The sequence below is a fragment of the Perca flavescens genome, chromosome 11 (assembly GCF_004354835.1).
Source record: "Perca flavescens isolate YP-PL-M2 chromosome 11, PFLA_1.0, whole genome shotgun sequence".
Taxonomy (NCBI): Eukaryota; Metazoa; Chordata; class Actinopteri; order Perciformes; family Percidae; genus Perca; species Perca flavescens.
In genome coordinates this window covers 3,855,283-3,875,535 of record NC_041341.1, presented here as the reverse complement: position 1 = coordinate 3,875,535, position 20,253 = coordinate 3,855,283, and the positions used below count along the sequence as shown (strand labels likewise).

Here is a 20,253-nt window from a genome sequence, read left to right as displayed (position 1 = left end):
AATGTAGCCTATCTTTGGAAGGCCATGTAACCCTCTTTCCAAGCTAGCATGAATGGTTGGTACCAATGGATTTCCTCAGGTCTTTCAGTTTCGATTAATAGAGAGAAAAATTTGATTACGGGTTTTATGAATCGATATATATATATATATATATATATATAAAATCAAAATATCGCCCTATCTGAGATTGTGCTGAAAAATAAGTTACAAGTTAATTTAAAAAATGTAGCCCGGCTTACCTGATACGGTTAATGTAGCAGTGCACATCTTCTCACCAGCGGCGAACATGTACTCGCCCTCTTCATCCTTCATTGCGTTCATGACAGTCAGGGTGTGGCGCTTGTTCTTGGACTCCATCTTGTATTTGGCGCTGGCTTTGAGCAGCTGCCTCTTGAAGGTCCAGAAGGCGTCAATGCCCGGGTGAGAAACCTCCACTTCAAATGTGACGTTCTCAGACTCGGAGCACTGCATGTCCTTTATTGGTTTCACAATCTGGACAGCTGAGAGATGGAACAAGAGTTAGGGCATTTAACTAATTACGACTAGTCTTTCATAGATATTGTTCTTTTCATACATGAACTCGTGTACAGGCTGATACTGAGTACTGATCCGATACCAGTGAGTTAAAATATGTATATTCTTTTTTTAACATCTGTACAAAACCCTGTATGGGTATGATATTGTTACTATCATTGTTGAACTTTATTTTTTATCTAGTTCGACATCTTAAGGGGAAAAGAACATAAATAAACTACCTTACAGTAGTTTTTCTGGGCTAAATTACGGGATATTGGATCTGTGTATAGACTCTAGTCTTTAATATTACAATAAACAGTAAAATTCCAGGGAATCATATTTGTTTTGCATCATCTAACACTGACCCTTATTAAAGTGTCCACCAGATGGACCTGTTTCTGCTGGCAGGTCATGCATACTAACTGTCCAAGTGTAGTCAGTATAGTTCTGTATGTATATGATTACGTCAATGGCATACAATGCCAATTTATAATCTTCTTGTCCTACTTTTACTCCTTAAAGATATATTTCTTGTTCTGGTTCTATGCAGATAAAAAAATTCAGACTTGACAATGGGTCTCCTTGTCTAGTTCCTTAAAGTATTTTTTAACCTTCTTGGGTCTTTCGGATGTTATAGTACAGATATTTACTAGAACAATTGCGTTATCACTTATTCCTTAAAAATAGATTCATTGTGAGTAGTGTAATGTCTTTTTCTTTGTTCTTGATTAATTGCGTCAACTGTAATCTTGTAAATATATGGCATATGAAATGTTGTGTAATAATGTCTAATGTGTGTGTATTGTGTTAAATGTGATGTTGTAAATTGTGTTGCCACAGACTGCAAGACCCCAGGAAGAATAGCTTGTACCTTATGATGAAGATAATGGGGATCCAAATAAAACAAATAAACAAACAAAGAACAACTTACTTTGAACAGAAAATTTGCAGCTGGTGTCGGCTCGGCCAACCACCAGTTTGTAGTGTCCTTCATCAGAGGCGTAGGTCCGGTTGAAGACCAGACGCTGCTTGGCTCCCTTTGAAACCATCTGGACTCTGTCACTGGGCGCCAGCAGGCTGTCGTTGTGGTACCATTTGATTGAGGTGATGTCCTGAGCGGAGATTTTGGTCTCCAGGACGGCTTTGGTGCCCTCAATGGCACTCATGTCCTTCAGTGGGATCAAGATGCCAATTGCTGAAACACAAGATGAAATCCTTTGTTCGTAACATTTCATTTTGGAATACTAAATCCTTTAGAAAAACGTCTCAGGTTGTGTCTTTCGCATGCTAAAAAAATCAATTGCATTATTTTGAGAAAAAAAGACCCACAGACAAAGTGTAAGATTTGGCAAATATTAATATTTTTTTCTCTGGAAAAAAATTAAATGAATACAAAGATGGAAGCAATACTTTTTTGAGAAGGTTTAGGGAGAGTTTAATTTATTGGCGAAAGGTCTGGAGCTAGCAGATGAAGAGGACTGAGTACTGACTAATGCAATCCTCGAAATGTGGCTAATGTGAGTACAAACTATAAAACGATGAAGATCCCCCCTTTCTTTCTTTTGAGTTATAAGTCTTTTCCCGTTTGTCTGTACACGTGTTTCATTGTGCAAAATGTTAATGACAATGTTAATCTCAGGTATCTTACTCTGAATGACCAGCTTTGCAGAGGTTGAGATCCCCTGATCGGGAACCTCAAAGGAGTACTTTGCATGATCATCCTTGTTGGTGTCTTCAATCAGAAGTTTGTGGATCTGTTTGTCGATAACAATGTGCACACGGTTTGAAGCCGTGATTGGCTGTCCATTCTTCATCCAGATTCCTTCAACATGTTCCTGGGAGAACTTAACCTCCAACTGAGCGATATCGCCCTCGCAGATGGTCAAATCCGTCAGAGGCTGTATCAGGGTCACTGGACGCACTGAACGATCAAGACAAACATGTTAGGCACTGGATAAAAGCAGAATAAAAGTTAGACTAGTGCTCCCTAGAGGCTGTAGTATTCTTGACACCCCAATATATGGAATTAGTGGAAAGAACAAACAACATAATGAAGATTTTGTTATATCTACTGTCTTTAAATTATGAAATATGTTGTGGTGCTACAAGTATTATAGTATACTAATTATAGTTAGATTTCAATATTTTTTTTTGCATAAAAGTGTACATTTTGGCCTGAGGGTAAATGAGAAGGAATGTTCTCTTGACACAAAATTTCAAATTATATCAAAATGTGTTTTTGGAAGTAATTTTATATATCGATTGACAGACTTTATCAAAGCTAGAAGCTCCAAATTTACTTTAAATTACTTCCATAACTCACATTTCATCTTCAATGAGGCACTTGTCTTGAACTCGGCCACTTTGAAGGTATATTTTCCCTGGTCCTTCTTCTCAACTTCTTTGACAGACAGGGTATGTCTTCCACGGCGGGAGGAAATGACATATTTACTGCTGGGAGAGAGCAGCTTTTCTCCAAAGAACCAGCTGCCTTCAGCGTCCTCACGGGACAAGACACACTCAAACTCTCCGGAGTATGTCTCGGGAACCTCGGTGCTCTCCAGCTGCTTCAGGATCTGCAGCGGTTCTCCTGTTAGGACATAATACAGAAGGTACATCAATGACTGCAATTTTAGTGGAAAGTCAATCATGCACTTGGAAGTGAATTAGTCAATACTTTTAGCTTGTTATTTCTAACCATCATTCAATACTTTTAAATAGTTATATCACCATTTAACCAGTCATTCTAGCTAGTTATTTCTACCATTTAGCCATAACATTTGGCTAGTTATTTCTACCATTTATTTATTACTTTTAACTAGTTATTGACACCATTTAGTCAACACTTTTAGCTAGTTATTTCTACCATTTATTCTTTACTTTTATGCTAAACTTCTGTGCTCGTTTGCTCACTAGTTTTCACAGACTTACATAACTGCAAGATATAGTGTTCAGGTGTTACAGTTAAGTTAATGTTAATATGTATATATTTTTTTAATCAAGTCATAATTTCTGTTTTTCAATCAATGACTATACATAACAACACAACATTTTATAACATTCCTGCCTGAAAAGGGAGACTTGCAAAAGGCTTTCAACTGGGGCTAAGATGTAGATTGTTTTTTAAAGTTTTTACGTGACTGGACATTACAGTTAAAAAGGCTAGTGTTTAGAGTTACATGAGGGCTAATGTTTAAGTTTTATTTTCTTTGAGCGTAGCCAGTTATTAGGCAACCCACCTTCAACATTGAGCTTGGCAGTTGTACTGACATCTTCGTCGATAACCTTGCAGGTAAATTCTGCGTTATCCCTCATGTCAATCATCAGCACAGACAGGAAGTGGACCTTTCTGTCAGCGTGCATCCTGTATTTGTCTCCGGAGAAGATCTCCACGTTATTCTTCAGCCATTTGACCTTGACAAAAGGCTCATTGGTTTCACACTCAAAGGTAGCCATGGTGTCTTTCTCTTTTGCGTTGACATCCTCCAGCTTCTGTGTAAAGGTGATGACTTGCTTTGCTGAAAAAATAAAAACAACACCTTTGTTACAAAATACACAATTCAAATGCAGAATAAAGACCTCATGTGATTTAAAAATGACCCGCACGTCTGTGTTTCGTCAACGCATTTGTATGGGATAAGCGAAGTCTGTATTTTACTCAAGTTTACTGACATTAAGCTCCACATATGATGTCAAAACTTTAATTTATAATTGCCAATGCAGCCAAAACTACCCCCTATCACAGAAATGCCAATTCACACGAGACTAACATCACACAACCCTGTGTTTGGCAAAATATGGTGGGTAAATTGTGGTGGAATTTATACTTGACAAATTACCGACATGGCAGATTCACACGGGATTTAAGTAGGGCTGGTTTAAAATAATCCATTCGCCAATAAAAATCAATCTTTGTTTGAAGGATCTTATACATTTCTTTTCATCATAGATGTAGAATTAAAAAGTCCTTCAAACAAACTTTTTAGTACAATGTAAAGAAAATTGAGAGTTGCTTCTTGCTTTTACAATTTTCAGCATTTTTTATATAACGAAGATAAACTGGTACTGGATCTGAAATTTCCCTAACCTGATTGATATGAAGTTGGAAATGTAATCGAATCAGGACCATTAGCTATACCCAGCCCTGGGATTAAGATCACAGATGACCTCCGCAATTATTAAAAATTACTAGAGGTCCCCAGGTAATAATAGTTCCGTGCGAATAGGGCTTTACGTGTAAACTGTAGATAGTCAGGAGTTGTTACCTTGCACCAGCAGGAAAGCATGTCCTGAAGTCTCTCCAGCAGTGTTTGTAGCTTTAACCATGACACTTGCCGAATCCGCAGCTCTGACGTCTCTGATAGTCAGTTCACACACATGATCCTCAGGCCAGTACCAGTTAATACGGTCAGTCTTCTCCAGCAGAACGCCATTCTTGAACCACTGACACTGAGGTTCTGGTCTGCCGATGACTCTAACTCTGAACTTGACTTCATCGCCCTCTGCGACTGTCTGGCTGGTGATACGCTCCACAATCTTAGGAGCTTCCATGCTGGCTGAGAGCTTGACCCTTTGTGGTTGTAGAGGTGTAGCTGTAAGTTTGCGGCGGTCATCCTCTTTCTTCTTCTCAGCCGCCTCCTTCTCCTGCTTCCGGTGAAGCAGCTCCTCCTTTGTTTTCTTCAGCAGATCCTCGTAGGACTCGTCCTTCTTGCGTGACTTGAGCTCCACCGCGGTGATGGACTCGTAATAGCCTTCCTCTGTCCTGCGTTTGAACTTGCCCCTCAGCTCCTCCGACTCTTCTGTGGATTTCTCATGGACAACTCTCTGGGCCTTCTTCAGCTTCACCACCTCTTTCAGCTGAGAGTCGTCTCCAGGTATGTCTGTCTTCACCACTTCAAAAGATGTTTTTCCTGGTTCGGGTGCGGCCTCAGCTGCCTTACCCTCTGGGGCACGGCGCAGATGAGTTCTGAAGTCCTCTTTCTGTTGAATCTCCAGCTTCACGGTGTGCTCAACTGAGCCAATGTTGTTTTCGGCCACCAATCTCACCTCTCCTGAGTCATAGGATTTGACTTCAGTGATCTCCAAGTAGTAAATACCATCATACCGAAGTCTGTATCTCTTGCTTTTGCGGATAAGTTGTCCGTTGAGGTACCAGTTAACCTTGGGTGAGGGATAACCGGTCACTCTGCAGCGGAATCGTGCAGTTTCGCCTTCCATCACTGTTGCTGGTTCAGGAAGAAGAACAATCTCTGGTTTCATTTTCTCAGAGTCTTCATCAGCAGTGACTCCATAGGGTCCTCCCTCATGAGCCATGCGCTCGATCTCATCCATTCTATGTGCTCCCTTCTTGCCTTCAGGAAGTTGTGATTCCTCAACAAGACCCTTCTCGTCCTTGACGACCAGGGTGGCTGAGGTCTGATCAGCTCCAAACTTGTTGGTAGCTCTGCAAGTGATGACGCCACTGTCTCTAGCGTAGGCAGCTTCATAGTCCAGGCTGCAGTAACCAAATTCGTTGACCATGCGCAACCTGTTTGCAGCTTCCAGGGGTTTGCCGTCGTGCAGCCACTCTACCGCCATGGTGGGGTCGCCAATTGGAGTCAGTCTGCACTCAAAATGAGCTGGACCAAAGCGCTTCATTCTGATAGAAGTCAGCTTTTTCTTGAACTGTGGTTTCTGCTGCTTCTCTTTGTCATAAAGGTCGCCCTCCTCCCACTGCTCTTGGCCATAGCGCAGATGAAGGGGCTCCAACTCTGGCGGGGCAATCTCCTTGGCCTTGTAGGTTCCTTTGGGAATAACGAGCTTCCTCTCTGGTTCAGGTTCAACATAGTCTACCTCAACATTGACTCTGCAGCGTGTGGTGTCTCTGCCAGCCTTGTTGATGGCTGTAGCAGTGTACCAGGCGCTGTCTGTGCCAGCTGATGAGGGAATCTGGAATTTGGCCTCTCCTCTGGTTCCTTCAATCCTGGAAGATAGATTTGTCATATCATCACCATTTGGGTTTTCACTACAATGAGTTTTTAGGTAATCACAACAAAAACCTCAAAGTAGTTCATTAAATTTAAATCAAAGAAGGATGAATTGTTACATTTTCAGATAAGGATGTGGAACATTGAGTATAAACATTGGATGCCACTCCTACAAGCATGTTTTCTGTGAGTAGAGGCAGCTAGCTTGCTCATTTGGCCATCGTATAAAGACTGAAACACCAATTGTCCCTACATTTTTTAAGTTTGGATGACTGAGTGCCACTTTATAATTACTGATAATACAGCTAATATTGAACATACCTGATGTTTGGATGCTTGTGTGGGGTGATAATGTCACTGTTTTTCAGCCAGACGATATCAGGCAGGGGGTTACCAATGGCTCTGACAGCCAGTTCAACCAGAGTGCCCTGCTTTACGCTGATGTTCTTCAGCTTCTCAGTGAACTGGGGGCGTGTCAGGGTTTCTTTAGCTGTAAAAGAAAGAAAAATGGAAACCTTAAAGTTAATAAACGTTCAAAAGTATTCTCTTCCAAACAGGGTTTTACAATGTCTGAGATGAACTGTGGTCTTACCATCAACGGTGAGAGTGACAGAGATGGACGACCGTCCAGCTCTGTTCTGGGCGATGACCGTCCACTCTCCGGAGTCGTGTGGCATGGCCGGGACAATGATCAGGGACTGGGTACCATCCTCTTTAACCACTATCTTGTGGGTGTAGTCACTTACTACTTGTTGTCCTATGGAGGCGATGTACAGATTTTGGTTATTTTGTGGCCAACAAATCATGTTCAAGACCACCTTAATTAAAATGCATCTATCTTTTACTCACCATTGTGGAACCAGTATGTGTCGGGCATTGGTCTGCCGACAACCTTTAAGTCGAATCTGGCAGTTTGCCCCTCGGAGCATTTACATGAGGAAGGTTTCATGACAAACACAGGCTTGTAGAGTCTTTCCAGCTGAGCCTCGTCTGTCTCGTCGAGCCGGCGGGCTGGAGAACGTCCGGGAGAACGGCTGGAAGAACGGCCAGGAGAACGGCTCAAAGAGCGAGGAGATGTGGATCTAAGGAAGAAGCAGTCTTTAATACAAAAGCGTCCACAGTTCTACACTTCAAACATATTTCTTACAGGCTGGCTACATTGCACACATAATGTATGCGAAGCGGATGTTCCAACAAAATGGTTGAATGAAACTGACCAAGAACAGATCCCAATTCTCTTTTGTACCACAAGCCATAACAGCCTTAAATCAGTCAAAATAATCTAGATATCCAGCTGGCCTAGTGTATTGTAGTGACATTATCGCCAGAAACAATAATAATTCACGTGCTTTGTTTGCTACTGTCGATAGATTAACCAACCCTCCAGTACCAGTAGCATCTGAACTGTTGTCTACCAAGGCTTGCAATGACTTTGCCTCCTTCTTCACAGACAAAATTCAGAAAATTAGACAAACAGTCAGTGCTTCCATATCAAGTACAGGATATGTGTTGTCACAGTGTTCACACAAAACAAAATCAAATATGACACAATTTCATGCGATCAGCCTTAAAAACCTGGAGGACATAATACAACATCTGAAAACCTCCTGTTGCCTTGATATTCTACCAACGGGTGTTTTCAAAAGTGTTTCGAATTGTTTGGCTTCTGATCTTCTAAATATTGTAAATACATCTCTGCTCTCAGGTATCTTTCCACAGGCCCTAAAAACTGCAGTCATCAAGCCACTCCTAAAAAAGAACAATCTAGACACGTCACTAATGAGCAACTATAGGCCGATATCAAACCTTCCATTTTTAAGCAAAATCATAGAAAAAGCGGTTTTTCAACAACTCAACCTTTTCTTATCACTCAACAATAGTTTTGATGCCTTCCAGTCAGGTTTTCGACCACACCACAGCACTGAGAAGGCTCTTGTCAAAGTCTTTAATGAAATCCACTTAAACACAGATAGTGGCAAAATTTCAGTCTTAGTATTACTTGATCTCAGTGCTGCATTTGATACGGTAGACCGTGACATATTGCTTGACCGATTGGAAAACTGGGTTGGTCTTTCTGGCTCAGTACTAAAGTGGTTTGAATCCTATTTAAAGAATAGGGACTACTTTGTGTCTGTAGGTAATTATACATCTGAACATACAAATATGACGTGCGGAGTTCCCCAAGGCTCAGTTCTGGGGCCTCTTCTGTTCAACATCTACATGCTTCCACTGGCTCAGATTATGGAAAACAACAAAATAAGTTACCATAGTTATGCAGATGACACACAAATTTACATAACCTTATCGCCAGGGAATTATAGCCCAATACAACAACTGAATATGTGCATTGAACAAATTAACGACTGGATGTGCCATAACTTTCTTAAATTAAATGAAGAAAAAACTGAGGTGGTTGTTTTTGGAGCAAAAGAGGAACGATTAAAGGTCAGCACTCAGCTTCAAACGACAATGTTAAAAACAACAGACAAAGCCAGAAATCTTGGTGTAGTCATGGACTCAGACCTAAATTTTAAAAGTCACATTAAGACAATTACAAAATCAGCCAATTATCACCTTAAAAATATATCAAGGGTTAAAGGACTTATGTCTCAGCAGGATTTGGAAAAACTTGTCCATGCTTTTATCTTCAGTAGACTTGACTACTGTAACGGTGTCTTTACAGGTCTCCCTAAAAAATCAATCAGACAACTGCAGCTGATTCAGAACGCTGCTGCTCGAGTCCTCACTAAAACCAAGAAAGTGGATCACATCACTCCAGTACTGAAGTCTCTACACTGGCTTCCAGTGCCTCAAAGAATTGATTTTAAAATACTTTTGCTGGTTTACAAATCACTAAATGGTTTAGGGCCAAAATATATTTCTGATCTGCTACTACACTATGACCCACCCAGACCTCTCAGGTGGTCTGGGACAGGTCTACTTGTTGTTCCCAGAGTCAGAACTAAACAGGGGGAAGCAGCGTTCAGTTTTTATACTCCACATATCTGGAACAAACTCCCAGAAAACTGCAGGTCCGCTGCAACTCTCAGTTCTTTTAAATCCAAGCTGAAGACATATCTTTTTAATGTTGCCTTTCTTTAAATAACCTATTTTTAACTGCTCTTTCTTTAAAATTCTTATACTGCACTGTACATTTTATTCTTGTCTTTTAATGATCTTAAATTGTTGTTAATTGTTTTAATGCTTTGAAATTGTTTTTAATTGTTTTCTAACTGTTTTTAATGTTTCATGTTTCATGTAAAGCACTTTGAATTGCCTTGTTGCTGAAATGTGCTATACAAATAAAGCTGCCTTGCCTTGCCTAGTGTGTAATGTATGTTCTTCATGTTATGTCTGTCGGTGTCTGATGCATGGGCTATTTGTTTGTGTTATATGTCTGATGTCCTGTCATGAAGTGCCTTGCGACTGTGCTGCAAACCCAACTGCCCCACGGGTACAATAAAGTTATCTACTACTACTACTGGTGACACCGTGGACAAGATACCCAGGCGTCCACAGTTCTTCATTTTAGACATATTTCTTAGTCCTTTGAGTGAGACCTCACCTGATCCTCTGCATGGCTGGCTGTGGTGTGTATCTCTGAGGTGTTACAGCTCCGGACAACTCAATGTAGAGCTTCCCAGAGCTGACAACATTTCCTTTCATGTTGGAGGCGAAGGCGGTGTACACGCCCTCGTCCTCTGGGAGAACCACAGGCAGACGAAGACTGGCTCGTCCATCCTGAAGAACTTCCATCTGGTAACGGTCGCCGGCCCTGATACGCTGGCCGTCTTTGAACCAGGCGATCTGGCAGAAGACAAATCGTCATTGTAAGACTCTTTGGATTAGAACTGCAAAGATTTAAACATTTAGTTGTCACAAAACAACCAAACGTTTAAAAATGGAAATTTAAAAATCTTAACAAAACAGATGCTTAATTTTCAACTGAAAAGATTTAGCAGAAAGTGAAGCTGAAAAGTTGAATCGATTAGCTGTCAACTATTAAATTAATCTCCAACTATTTTGATAATCAAATCAGTTTGAGTCATTTTTTTTAATGTAAAAACAGGTAAACTTGTGTGATGTCAGCTTGTTAAATGTGAATATGTTCTAGTTTCTTCTCTCTTGTGGATGAAAACAAGACGTGAGGACGTCATCTTGGGCTTTATGGGGAAACACTGATCCACATTTTTCACCATTTTCTGACATGTTAGAGACCAAACAACTAATCCATTCATCCAGGAAATAATCCACACATTAAACCACCATGAAAAAAATCTTTAGTTGCCGCCATTCTTTTGGATACAAATGTGCAATTAGTTAGTCTCTATTGCGAACCTACTTGTTAAGTCAACATATAAGATTCTGTACCTTGGGGAGCGGCATTCCAGCCACCTTGCAGTGGAAAGTGACGCTCATCCCTTCCCTGATCCTGTAGTTTTTGACGGGAGTGTCAAAGGTTGGCTGCATAGCCTCGGTGGGGGTCGCAGTCACCATCAGCTCTCCGTCCTCAGACACAATATCTCTGTAGGTAATCTTCATAATGGTGAGTTCAAACTCCTGGATGGTCCTCAGCTCGATGGCAGAAAGATGGAATTCCTGCAGATGAGACGAGACGTCAGAAAGATGACTCAGGTACATACAAGTTCTTATTTTATTTGGGTGTTTTAATGCTGACCAACAATCATTAATCATCAGTGGTGGAATGTGACTAAGTACATCTACTCCAGTACTGGGCTTCAGTCCAAATGTTGAGGTACTTGTACTTTACTTGAGTCTTTTCTTTTCATGCCACTTTCTACTTCTACTCCGCTACATTTCAGAGAGAAATATTGTACTTTTTACTCCACTACATTCATCTGACAGCTTTAGTTACTAGTTACTTTACACATTAAGATTTCTGCACACAAAACAAAACTGTGGTTTTGCACAGTTTTTTGAGCGTGCACAACAAAACAAAACATGCAAGAAATACATCCCTCTTCCAATACAATACAATGGATATAGGCCAGCCATGCCAAAACACATATTTATGAACTTCAATATTCAATGGAAAATAATCTTGAAAACATCTTAAAATGAAATGTGGCATCAGCATAAAACACAGCGCCTACTAGCTGGAGTGCGGACTCCACTTTTCTGGCAAAAACAAAACTCTTTCACCCAGGAAACGCTCGTTAGTTCCTCTGGAGTGTTTTAAGCCAAACCACCATCTTTTCCTAAACATAACAAGTCATTTTGGTGCCTAAACTAAACTGTGAAATGACACTCACTTTTTTCTGGGTAAAGTAGCATTGATCAGTTTGAGGGGGGGGGGAGAGGCTACATTTTTCACCCCACCACGGTTAAAAATAATGCATCAAAGGCAGGGTTATGTAGACCAGAAAGGGTGAAATCCCACACACTCCCCGAGAAAATTGCACACTGCTCTTACCTGTCCCGAGATAATGGTGGTGGTGGTCATCTGTTCCATTGTTGTAACGACAACGGGGGGGAGGTCTCCCACTTTGGGCTCCTGCACCATAGTTGTCACTTCAGTCTTAAAGGTTTCTTCCTGTTTCTTCATGTAGACTTCGTATTCCTCTGTTAGCAAAACCAAGCATTTAATTAAAGTTACATTAGCTCAGGCAACTTATTTCATTAACTGAAGAACCAGTTCTCTGCTGTTCTTGTTTTCTTGTCCTGAAGTCCTTACAAACTTAGGCCCCTTTCACACCTAAAAGTCTACACCAAGGTTCATGTTTGGATACATTCGGTCAAACCAAATTTGGTTTGGTTTCGCATATTTGAGCGAACTAAAGAACTTCATATGACATACTTATCTATCTAGGAGTGCTGTGTCTTCCTTTAATTGGCATTGATTGGTTTGCAAATGGATGTGCATCTGACGTCACACCGTTAATTTTGGCTGAGATTAAACTGAAAAGTCTGAAAATCCAGAAAAAGCGAGGTAGGTGTGGAAGGGCCCCTAGCGTCTGTCTTTTCCTCCTGTTCGACCTGTCTGACTTGATTAGCATAGTAGAGTTTATTTACGTACCTTCCTCCAGCAGATTGGCGGAGGCTGAGGCTTCTCCCAGCTTGTTCTTCGCAAAGACGGAGTATTCTCCAGCGTCATCAGCGAAGGTCATAGAGATCTCTAACTTGCATTCTCCAGTCTCCTTCTTGTAGGCAACTTTGTATCTGATGGATCGCGGAGGAAAAAGAGCACGTTAAAGTGAAAGGCAATATAATGATGGCTAGTGCCCCCTGGAGGCTGCAGTGTTCATTACAGACACAACATTATTCACATGATTAATTGTTTTCATACTTCCACATCGGCCGACCACGGGTACCCATCTGATACTAGTGTATTCAAAAAAATGATATATATTATGTTTTAACACCACTAACCCTGTATGGATGTAATATGATTGCTACAAATTGTTGAACTTCCTTTAACCCTTGTGTTTTTTTTCACGCCAACCATGCACTTGTTGTCCTCTCAGGTCAAAATAGAAAATTAACACTTTTTTTAAATGTTTTTATCTCTTTTTTTTTTACTGTTGACACTTTTGTCCACTACCACCAGTACTGTCTACACGCCACTCACCAACTTATTACCACTACTGTTATACTTATTTTTGGAATTAATGGTCAATAAACCTCTTTTAAAAAGCAGAAATTGCGAATTATTTGATGGATAATCAAAGACTGGTGTATGTCAAAGTTTAGTCTGAGTACTGTTTAGAAACCGTTTACACTGTTTTCAAATGCTATAAAATTGAAGAAAACACTCAAAATGTAATGAAAGTATAGTGATCATTAATTGTACTTGCAAAGAGTGTTGTAGGGAACCATCCATGTTATTTTTGGGTAATTTGTTTAAAAAGAAACCCATATTTCTGATATAGACATTTTGATAACGGGTCAAATTTGACCCGAGGACAACATGACTTTAATTATCTAGTTTGACAGTCAGTCATAATGGAAAAACAACATAAACTAAAAAGTAGTTATTTCTAGGCTAAATTATGTGGTATCGGATCAATGCACAGATTCAAATACTCACCAATACCAGCATTTTTGGCAGTATTGGAGGCATTTCTGATACTGGTATTGGGAACAACTCTACTGATTAGGCGCCTAATCACTTAAATTCTTTGGGAATCTTCCTCTAGGAATCATGACAACCTGGCCAGTAGTTTCTGAAGATATTCCATACCTGTATCCGGTAGTGAGCGGTACGCCGCCCTTCTTCCAGATGATGTGTGGTTTGGGGCTTCCCCCGACTTGGCATTCAAACAAGACACTTCCTCCTTCCACCAGCTTCTGGACAGTTGGCTTTGTGATGAAGAAGGGAGCGGCGGCGGCCGCAGTATCTGACTCGGCCGCGCTCACCTGAGACATGGTCTCCTCTTTGCCTTCTTCGGTTACTCTGAAAACATAAATCTCTGTTTAGGATTAACAAGACCAAGCTGTGTTGCTAGCTATGTTTAAGTCAACTTTCTTGAGTTAATGTTTACCATGTTGACCAGTGGTTCCCAAACGTTTTGGTGTGAGGTACCTCCACAGCGCTCCACACCCTTCATTAACTCCCAATGTTTGGTCCAACTGTTATGTGTTTTATTTACTGTTATTTATAATTGTTGAACTGTCAATATTTAAAGTGCCCATATTATGCAAATTTTCAGGTTGATAATAGTATTTAGAGGTTGTACCAGAATAGGTTTACATGGTTTAATTTTCAAAAAACACCATATTTCTGTTGTACTGCACATTGCTGCAGCTCCTCTTTTCACCCTGTGTGTTGAGCTCTCTGTTTTAGCTACAGAGTGAGACATCTCACTTCTGTTCCATCTTTGTTGGGAGTCGCACATGCTCAGTGGCTAGGTAAGGACTACTAGCCAGTCAGAAGCAGAGTATGAGGGCATGCCCTGACAGTACCTAGGTAAGGACTACTAGCCAGTCAGAAGCAGAGTATGAGGTCGTGCCCTGACAGTACCTAGGTAAGGACTACTAGCCAGTCAGAAGCAGAGTATGAGGGCGTGCCCTGACAGTACCTAGGTAAGGACTACTAGCCAGTCAGAAGCAGAGTATGAGGGCGTGCCCTGACAGTACCTAGGTAAGGACTACTAGCCAGTCAGAAGCAGAGTATGAGGGCGTGCCTTGACAGTACCTAGGTAAGGACTACTAGCCAGTCAGAAGCAGAGTATGAGGGCGTGCCTTGACAGTACCTAGGTAAGGACTACTAGCCAGTCAGAAGCAGAGTATGAGGGTGTGCCACGCTAGCAGCTAGGCTCACATTATAACGTGTGTTACAAAGTGACCCACATTTGTCTCTGAAGTAAAGGCTGGACTACAATAGAGCTGTTTGGAGCAGTTTGTGAACAATGTTTCTGTTGGAGATGGTAAGTCCCTTTGGGGGGGACTTTGGGCTTTTTTACTTTGTAAACCTATAACATGCACAAAAAAGATATATAACAATAAAGGAAAGGGGGAAAGCCAAAAAGCATAATATTTGGTCAGCAATGGTACTACTGTAGTTTTAGCCATTTATCCAAAAACCTTTAGCTATTTATTTCTATTGTTTAGTCAGTAATTTAAAGGAATACGCCACAGTTTGTTGAAATTGGGTTATTCGCCGTCTCCTCTATATTTATATAGGTGGGCAAACGCATTTTTGTCTCAGTGCACGCATTGCCTTAGTCCGGCGGTGCCGTGGCTAGCTTAGCTTAGCGTAATGAATGGAATCCTTTGTGGCCGTGTAGCATGTCGTGAGTAAAAGTGACCCAACAACAACAAAAACAAAACCTAATTACTTCTTGTGGCCTGCGTACGCGTAAAAATAGCAATCCAGATTGAAGAGTGCGATTTTCTAGGCTCATATTTACACTACCGGTCAAAAGTTTGGGGTCACTTAGAAATTTCCATTCCACTCCATTCCAGAGATCAGTTGTATTGTTTTTTTAATCAGAACAGAAGTTTTCAGATTACATTATGTGCTTACATAATTGCTAAAGGGTTCTCAACTGTTGTAGAAAGAAGTGGCTGAAGAAATGCTTGAAATCCATGTTTTTTGGTCTAAACGTCATACTCAAATTAAAAGTGGTACAGCTCCCATATACTTTGACACTCAGGGGTATGCCTGATATCATTGGAAAGGAAACATTCTCAAGTTTTTGTTACAAGTGTCAGGGCGATTCTAGGCCTTACTGACACAGAGTTACAGAGGCTAGAATGGAGGTGTTTTATTTCCGTCCAAGTCATACATCTGTAAAGTGATTAGAATACACTGCTGTAAACACATTTGACAGGTGACAGATGCCACAGGGCATTAGCCACATGTCTCAGCTTACTACAGAAACAATCCAGACACCAAAAGACTCAAAAAATGGATTTTATATGATTTCTTTCTACAGATATGTCTGTGCGTTTTTTTATTTCCATTTGAAAAGTGCAAAGAAAAAAGCCCAAAAACTACAAAATACAACAATTCTCAAATACACAAACACACCCACATCAGTCACCTTTCCAATGATATCAGGCACACCCCTGAGTGTCAAAGTATATGGGAGCTGTACCACTTTTAATTTGAGTATGATGTTTAGACCAAAAAACATGGATTTCAAGCATTTCTTCAGACACTTCTTTCTACAACAGTTGAGAACCCTTAAGCAATTATGTAAGCACATAATGTAATCTGAAAACTGCTGTTCTGATTAAAAAAACAATGCAACTGATCTCAGCAGGTATTGTGTCTGGAATGGAGTGGAATGGAAATTTCTAAGTGACCCCAAACTTTTGACCGGTAGTGTACTTGGGACTATAATGTGTGGAAGCACAGCCGAAGCACTGCTACTTGGTCGCAGAGATATTGGCAGCCTACGGGGCTCCACAGGCTTTCGAAATACATTGCGTATATTTACACTTTGAATACAGTACAGTACAGGCCAAAAGTTTGGACACACCTTCTCATTCAATGCGTTTTCTTTATTTTCATGACTATTTACATTGTATATTCTCACTGAAGGCATCAAAACTATGAATGAACACATATGGAATTATGTACTTAAGAAAAAAGTGTGAAATAACTGAAAACATGTCTTATATTTTAGATTCTTCAAAGTAGCCACCCTTTGCTTTTTTTGATAACTCTGCAAACCCTTGGTGTTCTCTCAATGAGCTTCATGAGGTAGTCACCTGAAATGGTTTTACCTTCACAGGTGTTCCTTGTCAGGGTTCATTAGTGGAATTATTTCCCTTATTAATAAAAAAGCAAAGGGTGGCTACTTTGAAGAATCTAAAATATAAGACATGTTTTCAGTTATTTCACACTTTTTTGTTAAGTACATAATTCCATATGTGTTCATTCATAGTTTTGATGCCTTCAGTGAGAATCTACGATGTAAATAGTCATGAAAATAAAAAGGAAACACATTGAATGAGAAGGTGTGTCCAAACTTTTGGCCTGCACTGTAAATATAGAGGAGACGGCGAATAACCCAATTTCAACAAACGGTGGCGTATTCCTTTAATCTAACCATTTCATTTGCTAATGCAATACATTTAGCTAACTATTTCCACCATTTATCCATTACCTTTAACTAACAAGTTTTTACCATTTAATCATTACTTTTGGCTATTTCAGCACTTGATTCATTATTTTAGCTACCTATTATTACAGTTTTATCATTACTTTAAGCTAACTATTTCTACAGTTTAATCAGTATTTTTCTCTAACTATTTCAGCAGTCATTACTTTTATCTACCTGTATAAACTTGCTAACTAGTTTTCATGCACTCTTACATAACTGCAGCTATAGTGTTCAGGTGTTCCAGCTGATATATTTTTCCAATCAAATCAAATTGGTTGAGCTACTCAACAATATTTGGCAACTGCAGAAGTACAAGTAGGCTACCCCTGGTTGAGAATCCCTGCTCTAGACTTTTTTCATCACCATATCTATTTATCTTTCAAACTTTAACAGAGCTTGATGGACTCACAGTTTCTCAGCAGTTTCAAGATGTTCGGTGACGACAGCGATCTCCTCTCTGCTCTCGATGTCCTCGGACACTGGAGGAGAAAGACAGGGTTAGTCTCAAGCAGGATGCACCCTGTTAGACAGGAAAAGTTTTCAGATGTAGCAATAGTACCTAATAGGGGTGGAACGGTTAAAAAAATTTGCAGTTTGGTTTATATCATGGTTTGGGGATCACTGTTTTTGGGACATTGACAATTTCTACATACTTTAAATTTTTTATTTGGCAAAAAGAGTTAACTGTTTCCTGTAACTAAATTCTGGCTAAAAACATAAGAAATATAAACACTTCTTCATTATCAAATCTTTATTAAAAGAATCTTATTAGCGCAAACAGAAAATCTGCTTTGTTATTTGGATGAAGAATGTGCACATTATGGACTAAAGCTATCAACATCAGGATTTATTGTATTGCTGAAATGTCAGCAGATATTATAGTGCGGCTTAAGTAACGTTACTTTAATTATATGCTAAAACCCGGCATCCTCATCTAACATCGCATTCTTTTGTGGAGAGTAGTGTTTATAAATGTCTCATGATATATTGTCTCTAGACGTGTTTTATACAACTTTTGTTTTTGAAAATCCCAATACTCAATACTATTGGATCCCAATACTTGTAGAATCACAATAAATGAAAATCACAAATCCAATCAGTGCCCATGTAGCTTGAATGAATCAAATTGGGCACTAAAGCATATCGTCCCAGCCCTGTAGTCTACTGTTGTGCTTTAATTAGTAATATTACCGTAAACAACGGCGCAGTAGCAGAAACCACAGTTATTCATTAACGTTTTGCTAGCGTAGTTCCCCAGGGATTTGGGCTCTTATTTTTCTAATCTGTAAATAACAACTTGCTGCTAACACTAGCTAAGGTGCTAAGCTGTGTGACTGTTGATGGTAATTGTTGATAAGAGTATATCGTCCCAGCCCTTACACAGGTTTAGGTGCACCACGTAAAGAACGTAACTAAAATACTTTTCTCAGATCTAATGATTGTAGTTGGACTTCTTTAAGTTTTGTCTTTAAGCTTTTTGAGTGTTATTAATGTTTCATCTGCTCTAGCTTTTCCAACATTGCAGGCGCAGATATGTTGACAATAACGGTCCAAAATGATGTGAAAAAGTGACGCAAAACTATGACTAAGAGACACAAACCGACAACAAAGAGATGACCACAAAGACCCAAAACATCCCCAAAGAAAACAAAAGTGACCAAAAAGAGACAGAAGATGACCACAAAGAGACACAAAATCCCACAAAGGAACACAACATGTTTGGAGAAATTGCATTTTTTTAATTTACCAAATCGGAACATTTTCTTGAGGGTAGACGCCTAAACCCCCAGACAAATACGCGCAGCTAAGGCTTCCACAAAGCTAGGGAAAACACACACATATATATATATATATATATATATATATATATATATATATATATAGTTGGTACTGACCCTGGACGAGCAGGTAGCAGGAAGTGCTGACGGTTCCCGCCTCGTTTGTGGCGGTGCAGGTGAAGCGTCCGCTGTCTTCAGCGAACGCCTCGCGGATCACTAGCTGGGCGAATCCGTTCTCGTAGATGATCTGGAAATCTATGGAGCTCTCAATCTTGTAGTCCTCTCTGAACCACATGATGACGGGGGTGGGGTGACCGCTGATCTGGCACTCCAGGGTCACCGACTCGCCCTCCGTCACATTTGTGTTCTTCAAACCCTGCAGACAAAAGACAACACTTCTTAGTAAATGTTTTTGTCCACAGGGGCATGGATAGGGCTGGACGATTCATTGGAAAGTAATCGAAATTTTGAACCTCTAACCGGCACACACACTCTAATTCCCTGCTTTAAACCCCTGTGTTTTACTTTTGACATGGCAATATTTAAAATGTGTTTTTTTTTGCAAAGAAGTTACTGTATTTATTATCTACTTTTTTAGGAAATTTGCTTTTTACATTAAAAAACTAAAAAAATCAGAAGAAGGTAAAGTTTCAAGCAATGTGTGCTTTGATTTCAAATGTTGGAAATATTAAATACATAACCATAAATACTTCTTCTGTGCGTGTGTTTCCTTCAGTTATTTTAAAATCATGAAGATATTCAATCTTTTATTTAAAAAACAAATACCCTAATTATGAAGGTAAAAAAACTAAAACTAAATAATTGTTCAATAGTCACAATCAAGGTATAATGTTTAAATGAATCATGATTTTGATGTAAGGTCATATCATCCAGCTCTAGGCATTTTATATTTGGAGGTTTTGAGGAGAGTTAAGCCACATACCGACACCAGCGTGGCTGGGATCACGGCGCCACCTGCAGAAGGTACGGCTGCTGCCTCCAACACCTGTCGAGTCATCACTGATTGGTTAGCAAACTTCAATTTAACAAAACATGCACCTTTTGAACTTCTAAAATCCATGACATGGACACAACAAAGCAAACACACACTGGACAAGACTTAAAACATAAAGAAGGCACAGAAAGATGGAGGGAAGGCTGGATGGACTCAAGAGGTGTGAATGAGGTTGTCAGTAGCATCGACGAGCATGTTAAAGTTTCAATTAGAGAGAAAGTACATCCTGGATTCTCACACAAATCAAGAAAACCTGACTTCCAAAAACCTGACTGAAGTCCAAAGAGTAGCCTCAAATGTTTGCAATGTTCTTCATATCCAACAAAATAAAACATATATTTTATTCTGCCTAGTCTTAAGCCGAGTGACTAGTGGGGATAGAGTTTGGTGTGGTGCTGTAATCG

General features: G+C 40.0%; 1 protein-coding gene across 1 annotated transcript in view; it reads right to left on the bottom strand.

Annotated features, from left to right (window-relative positions):
- Nucleotides 1-20,253, bottom strand: part of LOC114563906 (titin-like) — a 288,313-nt gene that overhangs the window by 240,873 nt on the left and 27,187 nt on the right. The window contains 17 exon segments of the mRNA XM_028590893.1: nucleotides 240-500; nucleotides 1,448-1,711; nucleotides 2,165-2,437; nucleotides 2,840-3,106; nucleotides 3,756-4,034; nucleotides 4,782-6,478; nucleotides 6,804-6,972; nucleotides 7,075-7,239; nucleotides 7,332-7,564; nucleotides 10,048-10,289; nucleotides 10,854-11,081; nucleotides 11,917-12,065; nucleotides 12,520-12,662; nucleotides 13,684-13,896; nucleotides 17,466-17,535; nucleotides 18,952-19,210; nucleotides 19,778-19,840. Of these exon segments, the coding sequence (XP_028446694.1) occupies nucleotides 240-500; nucleotides 1,448-1,711; nucleotides 2,165-2,437; nucleotides 2,840-3,106; nucleotides 3,756-4,034; nucleotides 4,782-6,478; nucleotides 6,804-6,972; nucleotides 7,075-7,239; nucleotides 7,332-7,564; nucleotides 10,048-10,289; nucleotides 10,854-11,081; nucleotides 11,917-12,065; nucleotides 12,520-12,662; nucleotides 13,684-13,896; nucleotides 17,466-17,535; nucleotides 18,952-19,210; nucleotides 19,778-19,840 (4,975 nt within the window).